General features: G+C 47.3%; 1 protein-coding gene across 1 annotated transcript in view; it reads left to right on the forward strand.

Moving 5' to 3' along the window:
• YIPF5 (Yip1 domain family member 5) overlaps positions 1 to 23,223 on the forward strand; it is a 112,394-nt gene that overhangs the window by 29,879 nt on the left and 59,292 nt on the right. The window contains exon 3 of the mRNA XM_085618124.1: positions 21,728 to 21,900. Coding sequence (XP_085474250.1) covers positions 21,728 to 21,900 — 173 coding nt within the window. The remainder of the gene's footprint in view (positions 1 to 21,727; positions 21,901 to 23,223) is intronic.

The following is a 23,223-nucleotide window of genomic DNA, read 5'->3' on the forward strand; positions in this document are numbered from 1 at the left end:
CCATGCATGGCAGGAGGGAGGAGGCTAGTCCTTTGATTCAGACAACAGAGGATAGGGAGGAGGTGGATGGGGCATCAGGCTAACTGTTCAGAGAAGGTGGGTATTAGGAACTTTATTGTTTTTAAAATGTGTGTCTGTGCGTACTACTTAAAGTATGCAGCATAATCTCACTTTTATTCAGGAAGAAGAGGACGTTTGTGACTGTGACTCCGGGCTCACTTGGCAGAAACACCCCCTGACCCTCCACCCCCCATCGCAAAATGTAATGCCCGCAAAAAGGGTAGGTGGACGCAGTGTTATATAGAACATAGTCCTGAGAGCACGATTGAAAATGAAAACTAGATATAGTATATGGTATAAACTATGCACTAAAAAGTGTGATATAAGATGAACCGGGCGTGAAATATAAAATGCAATACATGGATCCCAGATTGTAATATGTGTGGCATAGCGCTGTGCGTTATAACATAGGCATCGAGGAAGGCACGTTAGATGGGGCAATATAACCCGTGCGAAGGCAAGTGTGGCATGACATATTCACGGGGTGGTGTTACAGTGCACATGGGCTAGAGAGTGTCATAGCATACGCACTAGCTGGTGGAATACAACACAGAGGTGTGGGGCACTCGGCGGGCACTGGTGGGTGTAACACAGCATTGGGATCAGCCAGGAGCACGCTGTGACTCTCAAGTGAGGTTCGTCTCAATTCCAGAGAGTAAAATAAAAAGTATTACACATCCGGCGGTGGATGTGTGTTTTATTAACCGTGAGGGGAGTTTCTTGCATATTTTGGTTGAATTTTTGTCGAATCCCCTTTGAATGGCTTGGTGTGCATGTATATTAACTGTGCCCGTCAATAGCTACCCATGTTTGTATAAATAAACGACAAGGGTGTCTACTTGGAAAGTACCCACCGGCGTGGGCGCCGGGATTAGGCATGGTAGGGCGTCAGACACATCAGAGCTTCACTAGCGGTGTAAATACATTCCATGTGGATTCATTCTATGCATAGTCGCCTTTTAATAAATATCACGCAAATCGTCATGGTGATGGGTACATACGGTTTGTCCAGCATGTCCTAGGTTTTTCTATAAATATATATATATTTGAAATAATAAACAAAGGCCGGCCCCGTGGGATGGGGTCCCCGGGCCATAAGTGGCCTGAGGAGGGGGGCAACGCAGCCCCCTCCTAAAGAATTTTAAAAAAAGGCCATGACCCGGGGGTTGGGGTCCCCAGGGCCGATTAAGGCCTTGGGAGGGCCAAAATTTATTTATTTCAACAAAAACAATTAGGGTGCAGGCTCTGGGGGATAGGGTCCCCAGGGCCAGTAAATTAGAAAAAGAAGGGGGGGCCACACAGCCCTCCTTCTTAAAAAATAAATAAATAAATAAAAGACCGGCATCGTGCCGGAGGCCACGCCCCCTCCTTGCAGCACTCTGCAAACGCGCCCCCTGGCCAGTTGTAAGTTGGGGAATTAATTCCCCTTCAATACTGAGGGTCCCTGAGGGTCAACTAGCCCAACAGGTATCTCCAGTATGCGCCAGGGAGCTGCGTTGCAGACAGGTGTTCTGAGGCCACGCCCCTTTTTACACCTCTATGCAACGCAGCTCTGTGGCGCTTACTGGAGGTACCTAGTGGGCTAGTTTGACCCTAGGGACCCTTAGGATGCAAGGGGACCTAATCTCTCAACTTTGATCGGCCACAGGGCGCGTTTACACAGTGGTGAAGGGAGGGGACGGGGCCTGAGGTGACGTGTGCAAACACGCCCTGTGGCGCGTTTTAAGTAGGGGAAATGATTCCCTTTCAATCCTTAGGGACCCTGGGGGCCAACTAGCCCACCGGGTGCTTCCAGTAAGCGCCACTGCTCTGCGTTGCAGAGAGGTGGTGCAGGCCGGGCCCCTTTTTACACCTCTCTGCAATGGCGCTTACTGGACGTACCTAGTGGGCTAGTTGGACCCTAGGGACCCTCAGGATTCAAATGAACTTAATCTCCCAACTAAAGCGGCCACAGGGCGTGTTTACACAGTGGTGAAGGGAGGGGACGGGGCCTGAGTTAACGTGTGCAAACAAGCCCTGTGGCGCGTTTTAAGTTGGGGAAATAATTCCCCTTCAATCCTGAGGGACCCTGGGGGCCAACTAGCCCACCAGGTGCTTCCAGTAGGCGCCACTGCGCTGCGTTGCAGAGAGGTGGTCTAGGCCGTGCCCCTTTTTACATCTCTCTGCAATGCAGCTCTGTGGCGCTTACTTGAGGTACCTAGTGGTCTAGTTGGACCCTAGGGACCATCAGGATTCAAGGGGACTTAATCTCCCAACTAAAAACGGCCACAGAGCGTGTTTACACAGTGGGGAAGTGAGGGGACGGGGCCTGAGGTGACGTGTACAAACACGCCCTGTGGCGCGTTTTAAGAGGTAGTTTTAATCCCCTGCCCTATTATATACTAGGGGCTTACAGAGGAGGTCATGCTGATCACAGGGGGACCCCAACGCATAGTGTTCCCTAGTGTATGTAGGTGTTTTCACTGTATTCTGAGTGTCTTTTAACATAGCACTGGCTCTAGGACTGGCTAGTCAGACTCAGTTACCACCAGTATCCGTTTGAAAAAGTTGAGGGTACAGGATGATTTTGCAACAAGGCTTCTTTCTGCTCTACTGTTTGTTCTTTCTGCACGTTATCCTTCTTCCTGCACTTTTTTTCGTCTTTGAGGACTTCTGTTGCTTCTTTCTGCATTTCTTTTTTTTCTTTCTGTGCGTTTTTTCTTCTTTCTTCACATGTCCTATCTCTGTAGGCATAGTTAGAAATTAGCATTTAAAAAACCTTTGAAATTCCCTGAAAAAACCATAGGTTTCAGGCACGTTATAGTTAGGAATTAGCAGTTAAAAAACCTTAGAAATTCACTGAAAAAACCATAGGTTTCAGGGGCGTTATAGTTAGCTGGACTTTTCACTCGTACAAAACCATTGAAATTCCCCCGTTATAGTTAGTTCAGCTAACTATAACTCGCGCGCCTGCAATGCACTGCTGATGACATCACATATTACATCACTCATGACATGGTCAGTGACATCACTCATGACATCTCAAATTACATCACTGATGACATCATCCTTGTGATAGAGTGGCAGACCTCCTCTCCCCCTAATATAACCTTTGATACACACATTCAAAAATAGAAACTAAAATTTTCAAAACAATGGACATACCAATATCAGTTACAACAACCTATTCAGTAATTCTAAGATCCACATACACATACACTCATTCACCAACAGTCCTATACAGTCACTCATACATGTACTCACTCATCATATGTACTCATACACCTATACATCCTGTTACACAACGCCACTCATCCATAGTTACTCACACAGTCACTCATGCTAATAAAGAATCAAACATCCATTTACTTGCATATACAGTTATACACACACCACCACACTTACTTCTACAGAAACTTACACATACTTAGTCTTTTAAACAATCACTTATAGAAACACATACTTATTCATACAGGAACTCTTTCAGTCTCTCACTCTCACATATACTCACTTATATACACCAATAGTCACATATACTAGTTTAAAACATATGTAGTTACTCATAAAGACACTATTGAGACAGTCATTCACTCACTAACACACCCATGCACACACTCATCCACCCATACAGTACTGCACACATGCTGTCTTCAACACATTCAAACAGTGAGTCACTCATTCATGCACCTATGCACTACGTAATACCCCCCACCGAACCATACAGACACTCGCACTCATACTGCTACTCAAAAAACCAACTAATAACCTATATAGACACTCATGTGGCTACTCACCAACCCATGCAGCCACTTATACACAAAGTGAGAGACTGATACAGATATTTACATATTTAAACATTACTCACTAAGCCATGTATTCACTAAGATACACTTAATCAGTCAGTTATACAATCAATTTTTCAAAAACAAATCATCCATTTAGACACTTATATACCCATTTATTCTTCCTTCGACCTTGAGATATACATATATAAAACATATGTAATTTTCAGAAAAGCGCACATTCACTGGATGATGTCATCAGTGATGTCATGAGTGATGTCACTGACCATGTCATGAGTGATGTAATATGTGACGTCATCAGCAGTGCATTGTGGGCGCGCGGGTTATAGTTAGCTAAACTAACTATAACGGGGGAATTTCAATGGTTTTGTACGAGTGAAAAGTCCAGCTAACTAGAGCGCCCCTGAAACCTATGTTTTTTTCAGTGAATATATATATATATTACCTACTGGCGGTCGCCAGTAGGTAGTTATAGTTAGGACCATGTTTCCATAGGAAATCCGCAACATTCTATTTTGAATAACTTTGGCGCCGGTTGACGAATCCTCGCGAATTTTTCAAAATAGGTGGGGCGCTCCGCTCCGCTCCTACCCTGAAAGTCTCGGGGGGATTCGTCAAGCGGGGGCTGAGATAAAAGGGGGGTCCCAAAACGCGCTTTTCCCATGCATTTTTCCATAGGACCTTTAGACACAGCTACAGCCCGAACGGCTGAACAGAATTACTTGAAATTTGGCAGAGAGGTAGTCCTCAGGTCAAGGAAGTGCCTTTTGTAGGTTTGGTGTAAATCTGTTCAGTAGATTCTGAGAAAATAGCCTTTAAATCAATATATATATCTGAGCCAGCTTACGGTGCGCTTACGGTGCGCTTACCGTACGTGTACGGTGACGTGCGCGAGCGCGATTCTGATTGGCCCTTAGATCTTAGTAAACATTCGAATCGGTCGAAACCAGGAAGCGGCGGCCGCCATTTTCTCTCTCGCACTCTGACAGGGGGTTGAAAAACCAAGTGCAAAAACATGCAAAGGGGCTGTTTACACAGCTCCCAAGCACCTAGCCATGTCGAGGGAGTCCCCAACGATCCCCCAAGTGAAAAAAGGCAATTTTAATTTTTTCGAAAATTTCGCCGATTACGCTTACCGTACGCGTACGGTAAGAAATAATAAAAAAAAAAATATATCCACATTCTCCCCACCCCGTGTGCAAAAGGTGCCCGAAGGGCACCTTTTGTGCATGGCGTAATAGAGCTAAACAAAACATATATTTTACCTGTCACAACGATGCTCATCATATGTCCTCCATGTGCGCACGGTGCGTGAAGCGCATCGTGCGTTCATGGCCCATCTAGCGTAACGTGGGCACGCGGTGCACGAAGCGCACCGCGTGCTCACTGTGCGCGCACGGTGCGCGAAGCGCACCGCGCACGGAACGAACTGCGTTAAGTGGGCGCGCACGCCACAAATGGCGTAAAGTAACTTAGCATTTAAAAAACCGTACAAATTCACTGAAAAAACCATAGGTTTCACACACGTTATAGTTAGGAATTAGCATTTAAAAAACCTTGCAAATTCACTGAAAAAACCATAGGTTTCACACGTTATAGTTAGCTGGACATTTTACTGATAAAAAACCAATGAAATTCCCCCGTTATAGTTACTGTAGGCAACTATAACTCACGCGACCGTAATCCTCTGCTGATGACATATGTGTCTTTATGAAAAAAATAATATTTGTAATATATGTATAGCTAAAATTTAATGGAAGAAGACATGGGCAAATAAGTGTCTAAATACAGTATTAGCATCATCAGAGGATTACGGTCGCGTGAGTTATAGTTGCCTACAGTCACTATAACGGGGGAATTTCATTGGTTTTTTATCAGTAAAATGTCCAGCTAACACTAACATGTGTGAAACCTATGGTTTTTTCAGTGAATATATATATATATATATATATATATATATATATATATATATATATATATATATATATATATATATATTCTATATCTTTTTATTGGCGGGGGGGGGGAGTTTTATTTAGCCCAAACTAGACCCAAAGTTATCAGGGCGCTTTACATGAGCACCAGTTACGTTACAGACGGTCACATTCATTTTTGTTAGGCACAGGGAGATTAAGTAATTTGTCCAGAATCCCAGAATGTGTAGCGTCCCTGCCGAGACTGGACCCTGTTTCCCTAGCTCGAGGTCGACAACCCTAGCCATTTGCCCACATTCTCTCCCTTAATATCTTCTCAGTCTACCAGCATCTAATTTAGCTTGCAAGTAGGTTCATTGCTGTTCTTCCTCGCTCTCTGCATGATCACACTGGTGTGCCTCACAAACCTAAATAAACACATCTTTCCTAGACACCAATTTGTGATTGTGTTTAATTCAAATCTTTCTCTCTCAAAGCAAAAATATCTTGTTTGTTCCATAACATGGCTCGTCTGGCTTACTGCAACAAAGCCTGTGCAAACATCGAAAATCTCTTCACAATACTAAGAGCACCAAGCAGGTATACCAACTGTGCCTTAAAATGAAGGAGCAAGAGACTATGAAATTAATCATAAAATCTCTGTTGCTCCCGGTTAAGATAAAGATACAATTTTAAGCCTTCAGACAAGAGGTACCTGCAAACATGCAGTATATTGTGCCTTCATCCTCCAATTCCCTTCCTGGCCAAGCACTAATTTGGATCCTTACTTATGGCAATCTGTCAACTGAAATTCCAGTGTCAAAACTCAAAGGCTGCACCAGCAGATTTTAAGTCGATTTCCTATAGAGCACTCTTTCTCCCATCCTTGAGACCACAGCCAAACCAGTGTTTTAAAAATCTTCTTAAACCTAACCTGTTCAATCAGTGTTTAAACAGCTAACTAAGAATACTGGTTGAGGTTAGTGTGTACCCGCTGATAGAGGAAATCCTCCTTCTTTAGGCTACTCTTTTGCTTCCCTTATCTACACCCCATACACCAATTTTCCTTTCAGAATTTCTGGATTCCTCATTATAACCTCTTTTACAGAACTGTATCCAAGAGTTATTTTATACGATCTTTTTATGGCATCTTTTAATGGAATACAAAGGGGTCTATTTGGATGGCGGTCGGATGGCCTCCGGCAGTTACAGCCGCCGGGCCGGCGGCAGTCATCCGCCCGCGATCGCCACCCAGAAAACCGCCGGTCCCATTAGCATGGCGGTGACAACCGCAGCGGTGAGATTGTCCGCCCGCCACTTTTCCGCCGGTAGTAGTATGCACGCTTGCCTGGCGGGCGGAACTGGACCGATAAAATGGGGCCGGTGCAGGGTCAGGTTCCGCCGGCGGTAGCCAGCCTTTCCGCGGCGGTGGAACCACCATGGAAAGGCATGCGGAGAATGTCTCCGGGTGCCCATTGCGGGCCCCTAATGTGTTTGGGGGGGTACCCATGGTACCCTCCTGCATGTCCCTGTACCAGGCGGCAGGCACTCTGCAGTGCCTGCCACGCAGTGCAGGGATATGCTGGATATGCTTTTTTGCTAGCAAAATAAAGTACCTCTGACACCATAAATAAACTTTTTTTTCTTTTTAAGCAGTAGATTTTTATTTTCTACTACTTGTATTGACTGTACATGTATTTCAAAACATATTTTTACATCAAGACCTGTTGATTCTATGCAGCTGTGCCTACATAACACAAATATTTCAAAGGACTTACAGAAATCAAATGACAAACACAATGTTGTGTACTTGAACAGTCTTCACATATAAGACTATAACATCATATATTTAGACAATCTTCACATAACAGACAACATCAAGATTTAACACAAAAAATCTCCTCCTACTGTTCTTGAACAACTATGTGTTCACATCAAGTTCCAGGGACTCGTATTTTTCTAGTCCTCACAGAATGTTACTTTGTTAAGGTGCCAATTAGAGGTAGCCTGAAAAGCGTTTTGGAAACCAAGTTAGAAACACTTTTTTTTTTAGTTCCTTTCCAATACTGTCTAAGACTTTACGTCTTTCTGTTCCCTTAATTCTGTAGGGCTTGCCTCATCAAAAAACCAACGCGTTTCGACCTTCAGTGTGGCACTTATTGTCGAAGGTCTTCATCAGGGTGGACAATGGTTGAACGGAGGACTGGAGGTATCTAATTGTGTAAAGGAGACCCAATTACTTGATCAGAAAGGTGACAAATGTAATAAAATGTTTACACGTATAGTGACTCATTAAAAGGAAGGATATTCCTACGTACCACAGTCGTATTTACAGATGTAAGATTCCTGGTTCTTGTATCTCCGAGTGGGAATCTGTAGGACTAGAGCAAAAAAAAGGGCATCTAGTCTATATTGGTGTAGCCTCACCAACGCTTAGAATAATGAATTTAATTTGAAAAGTTACAACAGATAAAAGGAAAATCTAATTTTAAGGACGGATATCTCTATCTCTAGCTCCTCAAAGGAATAGTGGGCCAAAGACGTGACAAACGGGCAGGGTGAGGTTAGTTTGTATTTACATGTGCTCCGACCGGACCTCTCTTCGCAAGTGAATGGCAAAAATCACACTGGTAGTATGGAAGCAGTGACGGTGAAACAAGCAGCGTGTCTAGTGGCTGGGTAAACGTGAGGGTATCAAGGTGGTCCCCACCTCATTATCTTGCAGTTCCTAAGTTACACCGGTGATTGGGAGCTAGTGTAGGTACCCCTGTGTTGAAGGAATTACGGTTGAAGGTGTTCGAGTCAACCAAAACACCCGGGTGCTTGCGAATGCATCTCGAAGGTGTTTAAACTCCTACCTCAGAAACAGTTGTAGCGGGCGTATGTGCTCCTTTTCAGATCGCTTGCCATCTGCTACCGCGACTCAGCTCGGACGCTCGTTAGTAGGTGCAGCGTACTCGTGGGTATACGAGAGAAACCCGCTGCCTGTTTCCGGGTTTCACAAATAGTGACGTGCCTGTGGGCGTGGAAGGGGCGTGTCTCGTCGCCTTGGAAACGCGTTCGGGGTGAGCATATCTCAGCTCGAGCGTGATAAAAACTTTATTGCGACATCTGTGGGGCACTATAGAGTGACCAGTTGCAGGGGCGAACCCGGTGGCATGGTATCACACAGATGCGCAGGGGGCTTTAATTTATTTACTTCCAAGACTGAAATATTTGCCGACTGCGATCAAAACTAGCTGAAGTAGTATTCTTCTTTTATGTACTTTGGGACGGGATTCTAAACCTACATGTGTCTCGTCGGCTCAGAGACACGGTCAGGGCAGGCATGTCTCAACTCAAGTGTGGTGAAAACTTTATTAGGGCCGATGTGGGGCACTCTGAAGTGAACAATTTCTTAGGTTGACGGCAAAATGACTTTATTTGGACTTGTTATCTGTGCCTGTGCCCTTGAGTCTAATCTCGAGCCAGCACGCACCCGACGGCATGTTGTCATCAGTGTAGCTTTGAGGTAAAGTCTTTACCGACTGTGCTTTTGATTAGCTGGGAAGATATTATTCTTTTACATCTAGTGGTCCGGCACTCTAGACCTAGGGATGTATAAGTTCAAGGTTAACCCCTTCAGTGCCCATGACGAGCTGGACTCGTCATGGGCCGCGGTGGCGCTGTGCCCATGACGAGTCCAGCTCGTCATAGACCCCGCCCGCTAATGCAACGGCCGGCACTGGGCGGGGAAAGGGGCGGGCACTGAAGGGGTTAAAGGGCACATGTAAACCAAACATGTAGTTGTATACTCTGATTTTTTTTTGGCAATTTATTAATTGCAGTGCTTTATTGCAATTCATGATCCTGAAGCTGTGCATATGCCCCGTATTTTTGAAGATGGTTAATCAGACTGTTTAACATAGTACAGGTTACATATAAGGAATCGAAAAAAGTTAAAACATAAATAGCATCATTCCACAATATTATATGATAGATTTTAAGACACTATTCCATCCAACGACTTTCCAAATGTAAATATACATTTTTACTAACGGTAAATGACATGTTCTGTTGTGCTAAAGTCTACCTTTTAATCCGAAGTTCATGTTATGGGGGCTACAAAGGGTTGTTCGTTCATTAGTTTCATCAATCCTTATCTAGTGCTCAAATGGACTGTTAGTGCAAGTTGGCATTAAGGGAGGAATGAAAGAAGAGCTGTAAAGTGACCAGTTTAGAACCAATGATTCAGTTCGCTAAGTTCGTTCAATCCATTGTCGATTGTATTCAGATACATAATGGTTTTAGCTTCAAATTTGGAGAGGAGGTCATCAACATTAGCTCCATGCACATGTTTAAGTATGGTCCATTTTATATCTTTAGGGCTATGTTGATGTTCAAGGCAATGCGTTACCATTGGTGCGTTTACGATCTTACATTTAATTCTTGAACGGTGTTGAGTCATCCTAGTCTTGATGGCTTGAGTTGTTTTTCCGACATACGCCAAGGAACAAGGACACAAAGCGCAATAGATCACATTATGCGTGTTACAATTCGTGAAGGTTTCGTGTTTTACAAATTTTCACCCTCAATGGTACTCTTGACAGGATGAGCAGTTGCCACACCTCAGATGGCCCTTAATTGGTGGCAGGGATAACACCGTTCGGATTGATTGGCTAGTGCTCTTCCTTGCTGTATTTGCATGCACTAGTTTGTCCTTTATGCTGCGATTTTTTTTTAAGTGCAAAGATGGGAAGATTTTTTAGTGGTTCTAAGGATTTTACAGTTGACCAATTTCGTCGGACTATTTTCTTCATCTCGCTGGTGCGTCCAGAAAACGTGGTGACGCAGACCAAGGGTACATCCTCTCCTCGTTCTTTGGGTGTCAGTAGCGATTCCCTGGGGATGTACCAGGCTCTCTTCATAGCCTTCTTCAGTAGTCTTTTTGGGTACTGTCTCTCCACCAATTTCAGAATCAGGGCATTTGCATTTTCAAAGTAGTCTTCTTTTTTCATGCAGTTACGTCTTATCCGTAAAAACTGACTGAAGGGCGAATTTTCCCGTAGGTTTCTCTGATGGAAGCTCGAAAAGTGGAGTGTAGTGTTTTTGTCCGTCGTCTTCTTATACAGAGTTGTATAGAGGACCCCATCTTCATGTCTTATTAGAAGGTCCAGGAAGTTCATCTCACTTTTGTCATAATTGACAGTGAATTGGATATCTCTGTTCCTGTTGTTGATCCAATTTACATAATCCAGTAGTTGATCCTTGTTACCTCGCCACAGCATGAAAACGTCATCAATATAACAGTACCACATTTTAATGTGGCCGTCATATGGATTATTACTGTAGACCCACCTGTCTTCAAATAATGCCATAAACATGATGGCCATTTCCGGCGCAAATGGACAGCCCATTGCGGCTCCTTTGATTTGCACAAATTGGGCTCCATTAAATGTGAAAAAATTGTATTTTAGGCAGATTTCCGCCAATCTCCGGATAAAAGATGTAGGGACATTGTGGGGACGTTCACGCTTGTCAAGGAAAAACTCGATTGCTTCCAAGCCTTGTTCCTGTGGGATGTTCGTATAAAGGCTGACGATATCAAGCGTTACTAGATATTCCTCTTGTTCATCAAAGGGATGTCCTTCCAATAAAGTAATCGCTTGCATAGTGTCCTTTATATAGCTCACAGTGTCTTTTACCAAAGGTTTTAGGAAGGTATCAACATACTTCACTGGTCTTTCAAGTATGGAGTTCACTCCCGATGTTAGACCCGGCCCTCGTAACATAGTCAGACCTGACCCCTGCACCTCACACCAGCCCCGAGCCCCTGGCCTGGCCGATCCTTCCCACCAGAACACACACACCCGACCCGGACTTCCCCCGTCCGTAGGCCTTCCTCCTTCGGCCACCCCGGGCCCGCGTGCCCACTTCAGGCACCAAGATGGCCGCCCGGCCCCAGCGCGACCCTAGCCTACAGGCGCCACTCCGGCTGGAGGACATCGCGCTCCCCTTGGGATGAGAAAGGGAGGAGCAGTTTCCATCACACCTCTGCGCTTCCCTGGGAAGGTGGGTTTCGATCGACCCGCCAGCCTCCCCGAGGGCTGGCTCCACGCCTGCTGGGTGTCTGGGGCTCCTCCCGACCCGGCCCTGAAAGGATCAAAGGACAATGGCAGGAAACCCCCCAACAAGCGTCCCCCAGGTGACAAGACCCCTGCCTGCACAGACTCCGGACATCAAAGAGGAGTCGCCCTATAACAAGGGGTGCCCTGGGACTGTCCGGCAGATTCGCCTTGGAAACACCTGAGCCCTGCTGAGTGACTCGCGGCTCCCTGAAAGATCGTAAGACCTCCGAACTTGTGCTTGAGCCCTGCTGAGTGACTCGCGGCTCCCTGAAGATCGTAAGACCTCCGAACTTGTGCTTGAGCCCTGCTGAGTGACTCGCGGCTCCCTGAAGATCGTAAGACCTCCGAACTTGTACTCGAACCTGCTGAGTGTCTCGCAGCGCCCCCAGACTCCCTTGGTCCCGCCGGACCCCACGACGACAAGCGTATCCCCCAGCTCGAGGATTGTGAGCTGTGCGCCGGATACGCTCCTGCATTTGATCCATTCCCCCAAAGACTGTCCCGCTACCTCCTAACCCCCCTCCAAGACTTTGTGAGCCCGCGCTCTACTTGTATATATATTGCCTTGCTGATCATAAAGATCTTACCACTCCGATCTGATAAAGATTTGCTCTTAAGAACTCTCGGTGTGGTGTCTCTTTGTCGTGTGGTGCCGAGTGTACGATCCTAGATACGAGATTCCTCCCCTGAGGAGTCTCCCGCCAGTGCCCGGCTACGATACCTCAAGGGTTGGTCTCAGGACAGTCAGGGCCCCCTCCGGGCCCCTCTGAGGTCGCCTTCTAACATTGGTGGCAAGCAACGGGATTCGGGCCCATAATCTAGAGATCGTACCGTGAACAGCTGACGCACTACCGACAAAGATGGCAGAAGGAAACACCGTGGTTCTCGTAGAAGACGACGCCAGTACCGTGTTCCAGGTGGAACAGCTGGAAGAGTACACTCACAGGGAACTAAAGCAATTCTGTAAGGAACTCAGATTCGCTACCACTGGTCTCAACACCAAAGAAGATATGCAAAAGGCACTGAAAGCTTGGGTGGATTCGGGAGCCCCCCGCCCAGAAGGAGCGGTGGAGCCCCACGACGAAGCAGGACCCTCCCAAGGAGAACGCAGCAGCAACCAGGTGCGAGGCTTGGTACCAGACTGGGGCCTATCCCCGGAGGAACTCGCAGACAGAGAAAAAAGTCGCCATCACGAGCTCGAATTAGCCAAACTCAAAATTGAGGGCAAGTTGAAATTAGCCGAGAAAAAGCTAGCAGTAGAACAGTTGCGAGTGCAAGGAGAACTGGAAGAGAAGAAACTCCAACGAGAACACGAGGGAAGGAGACTTCAACTAGAACATGAAAGCAGTTTGAAGGAAATAGAACTGAAAGCAAGAAGCGAAGAAGCGCGGCCCCCGGGGAACCGGGAGGCGGCCGCCCCGACGGAACAGAAGGTCCACATCCCCAAGGATGTGGTCAAGGAATATTACAAGAATGATGACATTCAGCAGTGGTTTCGGGCCTACGAGGTCGCCATGACCTCCCATTGGGTCCCGCAGAAGGATTGGGGGGGCTGGGTTATGGGGACGGTTCCTGAGCGAAGGAAGAGACACCCTGCTTGACCTACCCACCTCCATGCAGACCTCATATGAACACATGAAAGCGGCCCTCCTCACAAGGTACGGCCTCACCCCGGAGATGTACCGCCAGCGGTTCTGGGACTGCCGGAACATCCCGGGTACCACCTGGGTGGAATATGTGAATTTCTTCAGCCGTGCCTTCGATGGGTGGATCAAGGGCAGCAAGGTAACCACCCTGGAAGAACTAACTGACCTTATGTTATGGGAACACCTGGCTGCCAACTGCTTTGTGGAACTACGCCAGCATCTGCTCGACAGCAAGCTCACGGACCCGAGAAAGCTGGCTGTCGAGGCGGATCGCTGGACCAACACCCGGGGCCCTGTAGGAGAGTACCCCCGAGCCAGTCAGGGACCACCCCGCCAGAGAGGGGGGGGAAACCAGGGAGGGCAGAGAGAGCCCCAGACTAGTCCCCCGAAGTCCCAACCTCCGCCTTTCCCGGCACCCCCACCAGCTGTATCCGGCCCCCCCCCTGAGACGGGGGCACCGGGCATTACGCCAACGACCCTGAATGCCCCATGGCCCCACGCACCAACCAGGCAGCACCCCCCGCTAGACAGATAGCCAAGGTAGCCCTGGGGTAGGAGGTTGAGGAGGCCGAGGAGTGGGAACCCGCCGCTATGGCCCTAGTGTCCTTAGGAGATAGAGAGATGGTCCCTGGGAGCCTCCTGCCCTCTAACACAAAGAAATATGGGCAGCTCGTCACGATCAATGGCCACCAAGTAGAAGCCCTCCGTGACACCGGGGCCAGCATCACCGGTGTCCTCAGCCATTTAGTCCACGAGGACCAGGTCCTCCCCAACGTATTTTGCCCTGTCATTTCAGCCGACAACACAGAAAGCCTATGTAAGGTAGCCCTGGTGCCTTTCGAGTGGGGAGGGGTGGTCGGTAAACTGAAGGTCGCAGTGAGAACATCCCAGCCCGTCGACTGTCTCCTGGGGAACGACCTGGAAAGTTCCCCCTGGGGGCAAGTTGATCGCAAGACCCTCCTAGGGATGATGGGCCTCCCTGAGTGGGTGTGCGCCACCACTCGATCCATGGCGGCTCGACTGACCCCCCTGAGGGACGTCGACGACGCCCCGACCCCTGAAGATGGGATGGTCTCGACCGAGGGCCCCCACATCCCCCCACCGGAAGAGTCGCTCGCCAGTGACGAACCACCGCCTTCCGACTCCACCCCAGACACCGAGTTAGGCGATCTGCCCGAATTAGCACAGTGGCGCCACGAAGGGGGCCCCTCCCGAGAGGAGTTCTGCTGAGAGCAGGCTACCTGTCCCTCCCTGGTCGGGCCCCGGCAACAGGCAGAGGCCCAGGCCGCAGGCGACCAGACGGGGACGCACCGGGTCTATTGGGAGAATGACCTTCTGTACAGCGAACAGAAGTCGGTGGAGCTAGGGTCCGGCCGAGTGCTGGTGGTACCCCTACGCTTCCGAGACCTCCTCCTGGGCTTGGCCCACGACGTCCCCCTCGCAGGCCACTTGGGTCAGGACAAAACATAGTCGCCTCGTGACTCACTTCTACTGGCCCAGAATGAAAGCGGATGTAGAAGCCCACTGCAAGTCCTGTCCCATGTGCCAGGCCAGTGGGAAGAGTGGAGGGAAGCGCAAGGCTCCCCTCCAGCCCTTCCCTGTCGTCAGTACCCCTTTTGAGCGGGTCGGGATCGACATTGTAGGACCTCGGGACCCCCCAACTTCCCAGGGGCACCGGTTCATCCTCGTCCTGGTGGACCATGCCACTCGTTACCCTGAGGCCATCCCCGTGGTCCTGGTCCCAAAAGCAGCCGCCCCCTGGGTCGCCCCGGAACTCCACTTTTGCGTGGACTACCGGGGACTCAATGAGGTCACCCCAGCCGATGCCCACCCCATTCCCCGAGCCGACGAGCTCATTGACCGGCTCGGAGCTGCACGGTTCCTCAGCACCTTCGAGCTCACCTGCGGCTACTGGCAAATTGCGCTCACAGAGGGAGCCAAGGAGCGGTCCGCCTTTTCCACCCCGGATGGGAACTATCGCTTTCGCGTAGTGCCCTTCGGGATGAAAAATGCCCCGGCCACCTTCCAGCGACTGGTAAATAGAGTCCTGGCCGGGCTGGAAAAATTCAGCGCTGCATATCTCGACGATATCGCAGTTTTTAGTTCCGAATGGAGCGAGCACCTCCAACACCTCCGGAGGGTGCTAACCGCCCTACGCCAGGCGGGCCTCACCGTGAAAGCCAGCAAATGCCAGATTGGGCAAGGTTCGGTAACCTACCTAGGGCACCAGGTCGGAAGCGGGCAGGTCGCCCCTCTACAGCCCAAAATCGACGCCATCCTAGCCTGGGAACCTCCCACTACCCAAACAGAGGTCCGAGCCTTTCTGGGCCTCACGGGCTACTATCGGAGATTCATCCGGAATTACGGCAGCCTGGTCGGTCCCCTCACGGGGCGCACGTCCAAGAAGCAGCCCAAGAAGGTACAATGGTCCCCTGCCTGCCAAGAGGCGTTCAATGCCCTGAAAACGGCCATGTGTACGGCCCCCGTCCTCCAGGCCCCGACTACTCCAAAGAGTTTGTGGTACAAACTGATGCCTCCGAGCATGGCATCGGAGCCGTCCTCTCCCAAGTAAATGACCAGGGTCTGGACCAGCCCGTGGCCTTCCTCAGCCGAAGGCTGTTGCCCCGGGAACAGAGATGGAGTACCATCGAGCGCGAGGCGTTCGCAGTAGTCTGGGCCCTCAAGAAACTACGCCCTTACCTGTTTGGCACCCATTTCAGGGTCCAGACCGACCATCGCCCCTTGCGATGGCTCATGCAGATGCGAGGAGAAAACCCCAAGCTTCTGCGGTGGTCAATCTCCCTCCAGGGGATGGATTTCACCGTGGATACATCGCCCTGGTACGGACCACGCCAACGCCGATGGCCTCTCCCGATTCTTCCGCCTCAGCGAAGAGAACCCCCAAGAAGATGGGTTGTTCTCTCCGGCTTTCAGCTGGGGGGGACGCGTGTTAGACCCGGCCCTCGTAACATAGTCAGACCTGACCCCTGCACCTCACACCAGCCCCGAGCCCCTGGCCTGGCCGATCCTTCCCACCAGAACACACACACCCGACCCGGACTTCCCACGTCCGTAGGCCTTCCTCCTTCGGCCACCCCGGGCCCGCGTGCCCACTTCAGGCACCAAGATGGCCGCCCGGCCCCAGCGCGACCCTAGCCTACAGGCGCCACTCCGGCTGGAGGACATCGCGCTCCCCTTGGGATGAGAAAGGGAGGAGCAGTTTCCATCACACCTCTGCGCTTCCCTGGGAAGGTGGGTTTTGATCGACCCGCCGGCCTCCCCGAGGGCTGGCTCCACGCCTGCTGGGTGTCTGGGGCTCCTCCCGACCCGGCCCTGAAAGGATCAAAGGACAATGGCAGGAAACCCCCAACCAGCGACCCCCAGGTGACAAGACCCCTGCCTGCACAGACTCCGGACATCAAAGAGGAGTCGCCCTATAACAAGGGGTGCCCTGAGCCCTGCTGAGTGACTCGCGGCTCCCTGAAAGATCGTAAGACCTCCGAACTTGTGCTTGAGCCCTGCTGAGTGACTCGCGGCTCCCTGAAGATCGTAAGACCTCCGAACTTGTGCTTGAGCCCTGCTGAGTGACTCGCGGCTCCCTGAAGATCGTAAGACCTCCAAACTTGTGCTTGAGCCCTGCTGAGTGACTCGCGGCTCCCTGAAGATCGTAAGACCTCCGAACTTGTACTCGAGCCTGCTGAGTGTCTCGCAGCGCCCCCAGACTCCCTTGGTCCCGCCGGACCCCACGACGACAAGCTTATCCCCCAGCTCGAGGATTGTGAGCTGTGCGCCGGATACGCTCCTGCATTTGATCCATTCCCCCAAAGACTGTCCCGCTACCTCCTAACCCCCCTCCAAGACTTTGTGAGCCCGCGCTCTACTTGTATATATATTGCCTTGCTGATCATAAAGATCTTACCACTCCGATCTGATAAAGATTTGCTCTTAAGAACTCTCGGTGTGGTGTCTCTTTGTCGTGTGGTGCCGAGTGTACGATCCTAGATACAAGATTCCTCCCCTGAGGAGTCTCCCGCTAGTGCCCGGCTACGATACCTCAAGGGTTGGTCTCAGGACAGTCAGGGCCACCTCCGGGCCCCTCTGAGGTCGCCTTCTAACACCCGAGATGGTTGGTCTTCCGGGGGGGTTTTCGATGTCCTTATGCACTTTTGGAAGAACGTATAAAAGTGGTGTTCTAGGGCTATTGTTGATCATGTATTGTGCTTCTTTCTTTGAGAGCCAACCCTCGCTTTCTCCAAGATTTATTAAAGAGGTGAGTTTTTGTTTTATTAGATTTACGAAGTCCTCATCGGAACGCGTGTAATGTTCTCTTGAGTCAGCTGTCGTTCGACTTCCTTTTCATATTTTTCTCTTTGAAGGATAACGATAGCCCCACCCTTATCCGCAGGCTTGATGATGATCTCTTCATTCTCCATAAGTTTGTCCAGAGCTGTTTTTTCATTTTTGGACAGATATGCTTTTTTGGACATCGCGGCGGTGCTGCTGGCAGCAGCAACCGCCGCAATGTTAAATGCCGTGATCGTACCGCCGCGGTTGGATTTCGACTGCAGAGCATAATAATTGGACCGGCGGTTATGCCGCGGTCCTAGCGGGCGGTGTTTTCCTGCTACCATGGCGGTCAGAGTGATTTTCCCACCGCTATCCTAATAGACCCCAAAGTCTTTGAAATAACTGCAACACAATTTGCGTGGGATAACAAGGAAAACATTAATTAAATGAATCAACATAAATGATGAACGCGGCCTTCTTTTAAAACCCCTTCCCCCGTGGCCTTGAAGTATAATTTTATATTGCACATCACGAAGTCTTTGTGATACAAGTCAAAAACTTAGTTGAACACAATAATGTGGGGGTTTTTTTGTTTTGTTTTTTTAAACAAATAAATGTGGAAAGTAATAATGGCATCTTTCACCACTGAGCATTTGGTTGAAGTACCATAATGAACATCTGTGCGTGTTATAGGAGCAGAAGTGGAAAAACCGTGACATCTTTGAGAAATAAGAGGTTAATCAGTGAAAGGCCTGCCCGACAAGGTTTACTGATAAAATCAATGCTTGGGTCATTCCGCCTCTCCAGAGGCAGAAGTCTCTAATCTTGAGTAAAGAACTCAAAGCAAGCAGCTAAGCATTATGTTCCAGCTTGCTCACTGAATTAGGCTGACGTGTTTCTAGCTCTACAAGTGGCTTAAAACCCGTTCTTTACAATCATTTTGGGCATTGTGACAGGATTATCGGCCTCGGAGGGCCAGTGCAAATTACAATGGATGGAACAGTTTGTTGGAATTCTCTACTGTGCTATAACATTTGAGAAGCCTTGTTCTGCACCAACTGCAAGGGGTATCTTTGCACATGTGGCGAGATGCAAGCAGCAGAGCATTCCATGGTACTGACATTTCATTATTACAACATGCACCTGTCTGTACATGCCAGTCCTCTGACAAGAAAACGCCTATGTTCAGGAACTGTTTAGCTTGCTTGAGCAATAGGATGCCAACCTACTGCTCCAGCCCACATTCAAGCTATAAAGTCAACCACCTCCGTTTTAACAGCATTTAGTTTCAGATTCACTACTTACTCCATTAAGAGTTGTAGGAACATAAGCGGCCGTAAGCTACTTTTGTCACTGAAGTTGAAATGGGGGTTTGCAATGTCGGAAACGTATGGCAAAACGTTCGTTGTAACAACCGACAACATGAAGACTAAAAACATTCTAAACAGCAAAAAGAGTAGGAAAGGTAACTAATCCCACATAATTAACATAGATGAATATGAAAAGCAGAGTGTGATGAGATGTGACAGGACTGTGACCACATTTTGTACCTAATGCGTAGGAAAACTGGAATTTGAAAAAGTTCTTAATTTAATACATAATATATAGCTGCCACAACAACCAGAAATTACAGTAAACAAAGTTGTAGTCTTGTGGGATTTCCAACTACCAAGGGACCATGGGAAATCGAACATGGCAGTAAATTGATGTAGACTGAAAGGCATTTTGCTGAAGATTTGCCCACATGAATCAATTATATGTTTATTTTGTGTCAACTTTTACTGCTTTGTTGTCTGAAACAAGAAATGTACTCCCTGATGTACAAAGAGACAGTTTGCAAAATTGTAGTAAACAATTAGGCACTGATCATTTATGACTATTTAACAATGCAACCTAAGTATTAATAGGTTGAATCACAAAATGTCCATTTTCAGGGCATCACAGAATGATTTGCAAAATGAATGTTAGGCATGTCGCTATTTGTTACCTCTTGTTATGGACTACAATCACAATGATAGTGATTTGCAAGGAACAGCAGACCACCATCCCTGCATTTGCATTTCCACATGCTAAATCCTTTTTCATTTTTCAAAGCAACCCGTTTTCCTTAAAGAAACAGGTGGTGCTTAAAAAAAATTTAAAAACAATGTTTCCAGTTTGGCAAAACATTGGAAACAAAAGAAAGAGGTGCCATGGGCCACTTTCTACTTCCCCGGAAGCTGCCAACACCATTCATAAAGGGGAAGGTGTCCCAAGATGATGCAATACCAAAAAGTGAAAATGAAGGAATGCACCTTAAAAACTGTGAGTTGGTACGACTCAGTAAACCCATTTTGCGAGTCGGAAATGCTTTTCCAAGCATTGAAATTGGTTTTATACAGAGAAAAAAACATTTTGTGGTCTCAAACCCCATGATTTTCTAAAACGCACAGGTTGCAATTACTTTTTTTTTACGTCAGGCCCACAGCTTCATGGAAACTGAAACAACCAATCTCACCATCATTCTTGTGTGGATTCACTTGTAAACGTCAGTACATCTTGAATTTGATGCACTTAAATCAAGTTGAGTGAATACCATTTTGGAATATGTAATTTTTAATTTGAAAATTTTACACAGCCATTTTGATTTTGCAAATGGTTGCATTAAAATGTTGAATTGGGCTCAATCTCTTTCATAGCATGTGGTGACATCTGCTTATTACATCCTGCTCTGATACATTTGGTTGGGAATATAGAAATTGGCATTACATGTCCCTTGTGAAAGGAGAAATTCCTTAGCAGTTAAGATGATATACATATGGCTTGGATATCTCCAAATTGTAATGGAATGTTTGTATTCTAAAGTGAAGCATTAGAAGTAGATAGTATGGGAGTGGATGTGTATTTGTGTGGAGGAAAAGAACTGTAGGATAATATTGGTGTAGGTTAAAATATGAGGTTAATATTGGTGTAAGTTAAAATGTGAGGTTAAAGTTGCACTGTCGAGCCAGACCTAAAAATCCATGTAGTTTAGTGACTGCCTTCCTCCCAGCTCTCCTGCGTCCAGAGAAGAACACCATAAATGATCTTATTATCTAAGACATGTCAAAAGAATTACAATGTCATGTGTGTTCCCCTGAAAGTTCAATCTCAGGCAGCTCAATGAATTAACAAAATAATCATAGCTGCAGGGATGGCAGGCACTTTTTTGTGGAAGCAAAAAATCTCTGCCCACTTAAAACATGTACTCTTGGCTCCTAACGTTTCGGCGGAGCCAAAGCCCTATCTCCTTCCTGGTGATTCTCACATAATTGTCTTGCAATAGCTGCACTGTCACGCCAGACCATAAAAATGAGCATACTGCTGGCAGATGAGCCATCACCAATCCACATCAGCAGTCGTTTGATGCAGTAGTATTTTGATTATGGTCACTTTCTGTTACCCCCGTCACCCCCCCTAAAACTAAACATTCTCATGCTTTTGAGATATACTAACGTGTAAGTTATGCAGTTGCTGCTGTTTGATTGATAATTGCCATTATTGTTACTCAAGTATCCCCCTTGGAAAAGTGCATTAAACTTTGATGGGTCATCAGATGGGGTAGCAGACCACGTTGCTGTGATCTGATCCGAGAGAGGAAGAGCCATGGAAAGTTAGTTCTAATTAATGTGCCTCTGTTGCTTAAGCCCAAAATTCAGCATTTTTACTTTTGGTATATAATAAGGCGAGCAGGACATTTGAAAGCAGAATTCTATGTGTTGGGAAGCAGTAAAGCGTTGAGTTATCGTTGTGGAATCCTAAGCATATTACTTGAATTTGCACGTCCGTGTTTTCTCCACTTTTAATAGGTTCTTAAAAAATCCATATGCTAAATCTGCACAGGTTAAATATGTGGTCTTTATTTGTAAGCCTTTCACTTTTCTTTGTTATGGAGATTTTGCTTTACTTTTTAGGCAGTACAGTGCTTATGGATACCCGCAACAAGGCGGGTATGTTCCCCCCGAGATGATGCATCAACAGCAGCCCTACTCAGGGCAAATTTACCAGCCATCGGCGACATACACTCCAACTTCACCACAGGCCGTCTATGGCAGCAGCTTTGAGGATGAGCCACCTCTGCTTGAAGGTAGCCATGTGCATGTCTCTGCCACAATTGTGCATGGATTCTTGTATTTTAGCATTATTTTGGGCAATCCAGCAATATGGTCCCTTTAGAAGCTTTCTTATGCTCGGCGTCAACCTTTACGTTTGAACAAAGGACACACTTATTTACAGCCTTCAGAAGTACAATGTATCAAAGATTTTGCCCAGATAAAATGTTTTGCCAAGATATAATTTATATGTACACTTTTTTTTTTTTTTAAATGTCCCTTGTGAAAGGAGAAATTCTCTAGTGGTTAAGGCAATATATATATATATGGCTTGGACACCTCCAAAATAATGCACAACCCCCTTACTATTTTTTGCCGTTAATCATTGCACTAAACTGGCGAGAAAGTAATTCATTAAAGCTGCTTCATTCTTAGACTGCACCTTTCCCCATATGTAAAAAAAAGTTGACAACGCATATATGTGTGCCTTTAAAAGAATGTTGTATGGTAATGTGAAGCATTAGAAGTCCATACTATGAGAATGGATCTGTATTTGTAGAGAAGCAAAGGACTGTGGAATAATATTGGTGTTGTTTAAAAGGTGAGTTCACATTTGCACTGTCGAGCCAGAAATAAAAACCCATGTAGCTTAATGACTGCCCTCCTTCCAGCTGTACTTCAGCCAGAGAAAAACACCATATATGATGTAGTTATCTAAAACACTTTAGTAGAATAACAATGTACTGTGTGTGCCCCTGAAAGTTTATTCTCGGGCACCTGGTTAAATAAAGAAAATAATCAAAGCTGAGTGGAGGGCAAGCACTTTTTTGCTGAAGCGCACAACATATGCCCACTTAATACATGTACCCCTGCCCCCAAAATGTGGGTGGAGTCAAAGCCCAATCTCCTTCAGAAGATTTTGCTGGTTAAATGTTTTTGCCCAGACTGTAATTTATATATGCATTAAAAAAAATATATATATTTATATATATATATATCTATCTCCTACTGGCGGTCGCCAGTAGGTAGTTATAGTTAGGACCACGTTTCCATAGGAAATCCTCAACATTCTATTTTGAATAACTTTGGCGCCGGTCGACGAATCCTCGCAAATTTTTCAAAATAGGTGGGGCGCTACGCTCCGCTCCTACCCTGAAGTCTCGGGGGGATTCGTCAAGCGGGGGCTGAGATAAAAGGGGGGTCCCAAAACGCATTTTTCCATAGGACCTTTAGACAGGGCTACAGCCCGAACGGCTGAACAGAATTACTAGAAATTTGGCAGAGAGGTAGTCCTCAGGTCAAGGAAGTGCCTTTTGTAGGTTTGGTGTAAATCTGTGCAGTAGATTCTGAGAAAATAG

The sequence above is a fragment of the Triturus cristatus genome, chromosome 7, assembly GCF_964204655.1.
Source record: "Triturus cristatus chromosome 7, aTriCri1.1, whole genome shotgun sequence".
NCBI lineage: Eukaryota > Metazoa > Chordata > Amphibia > Caudata > Salamandridae > Triturus > Triturus cristatus.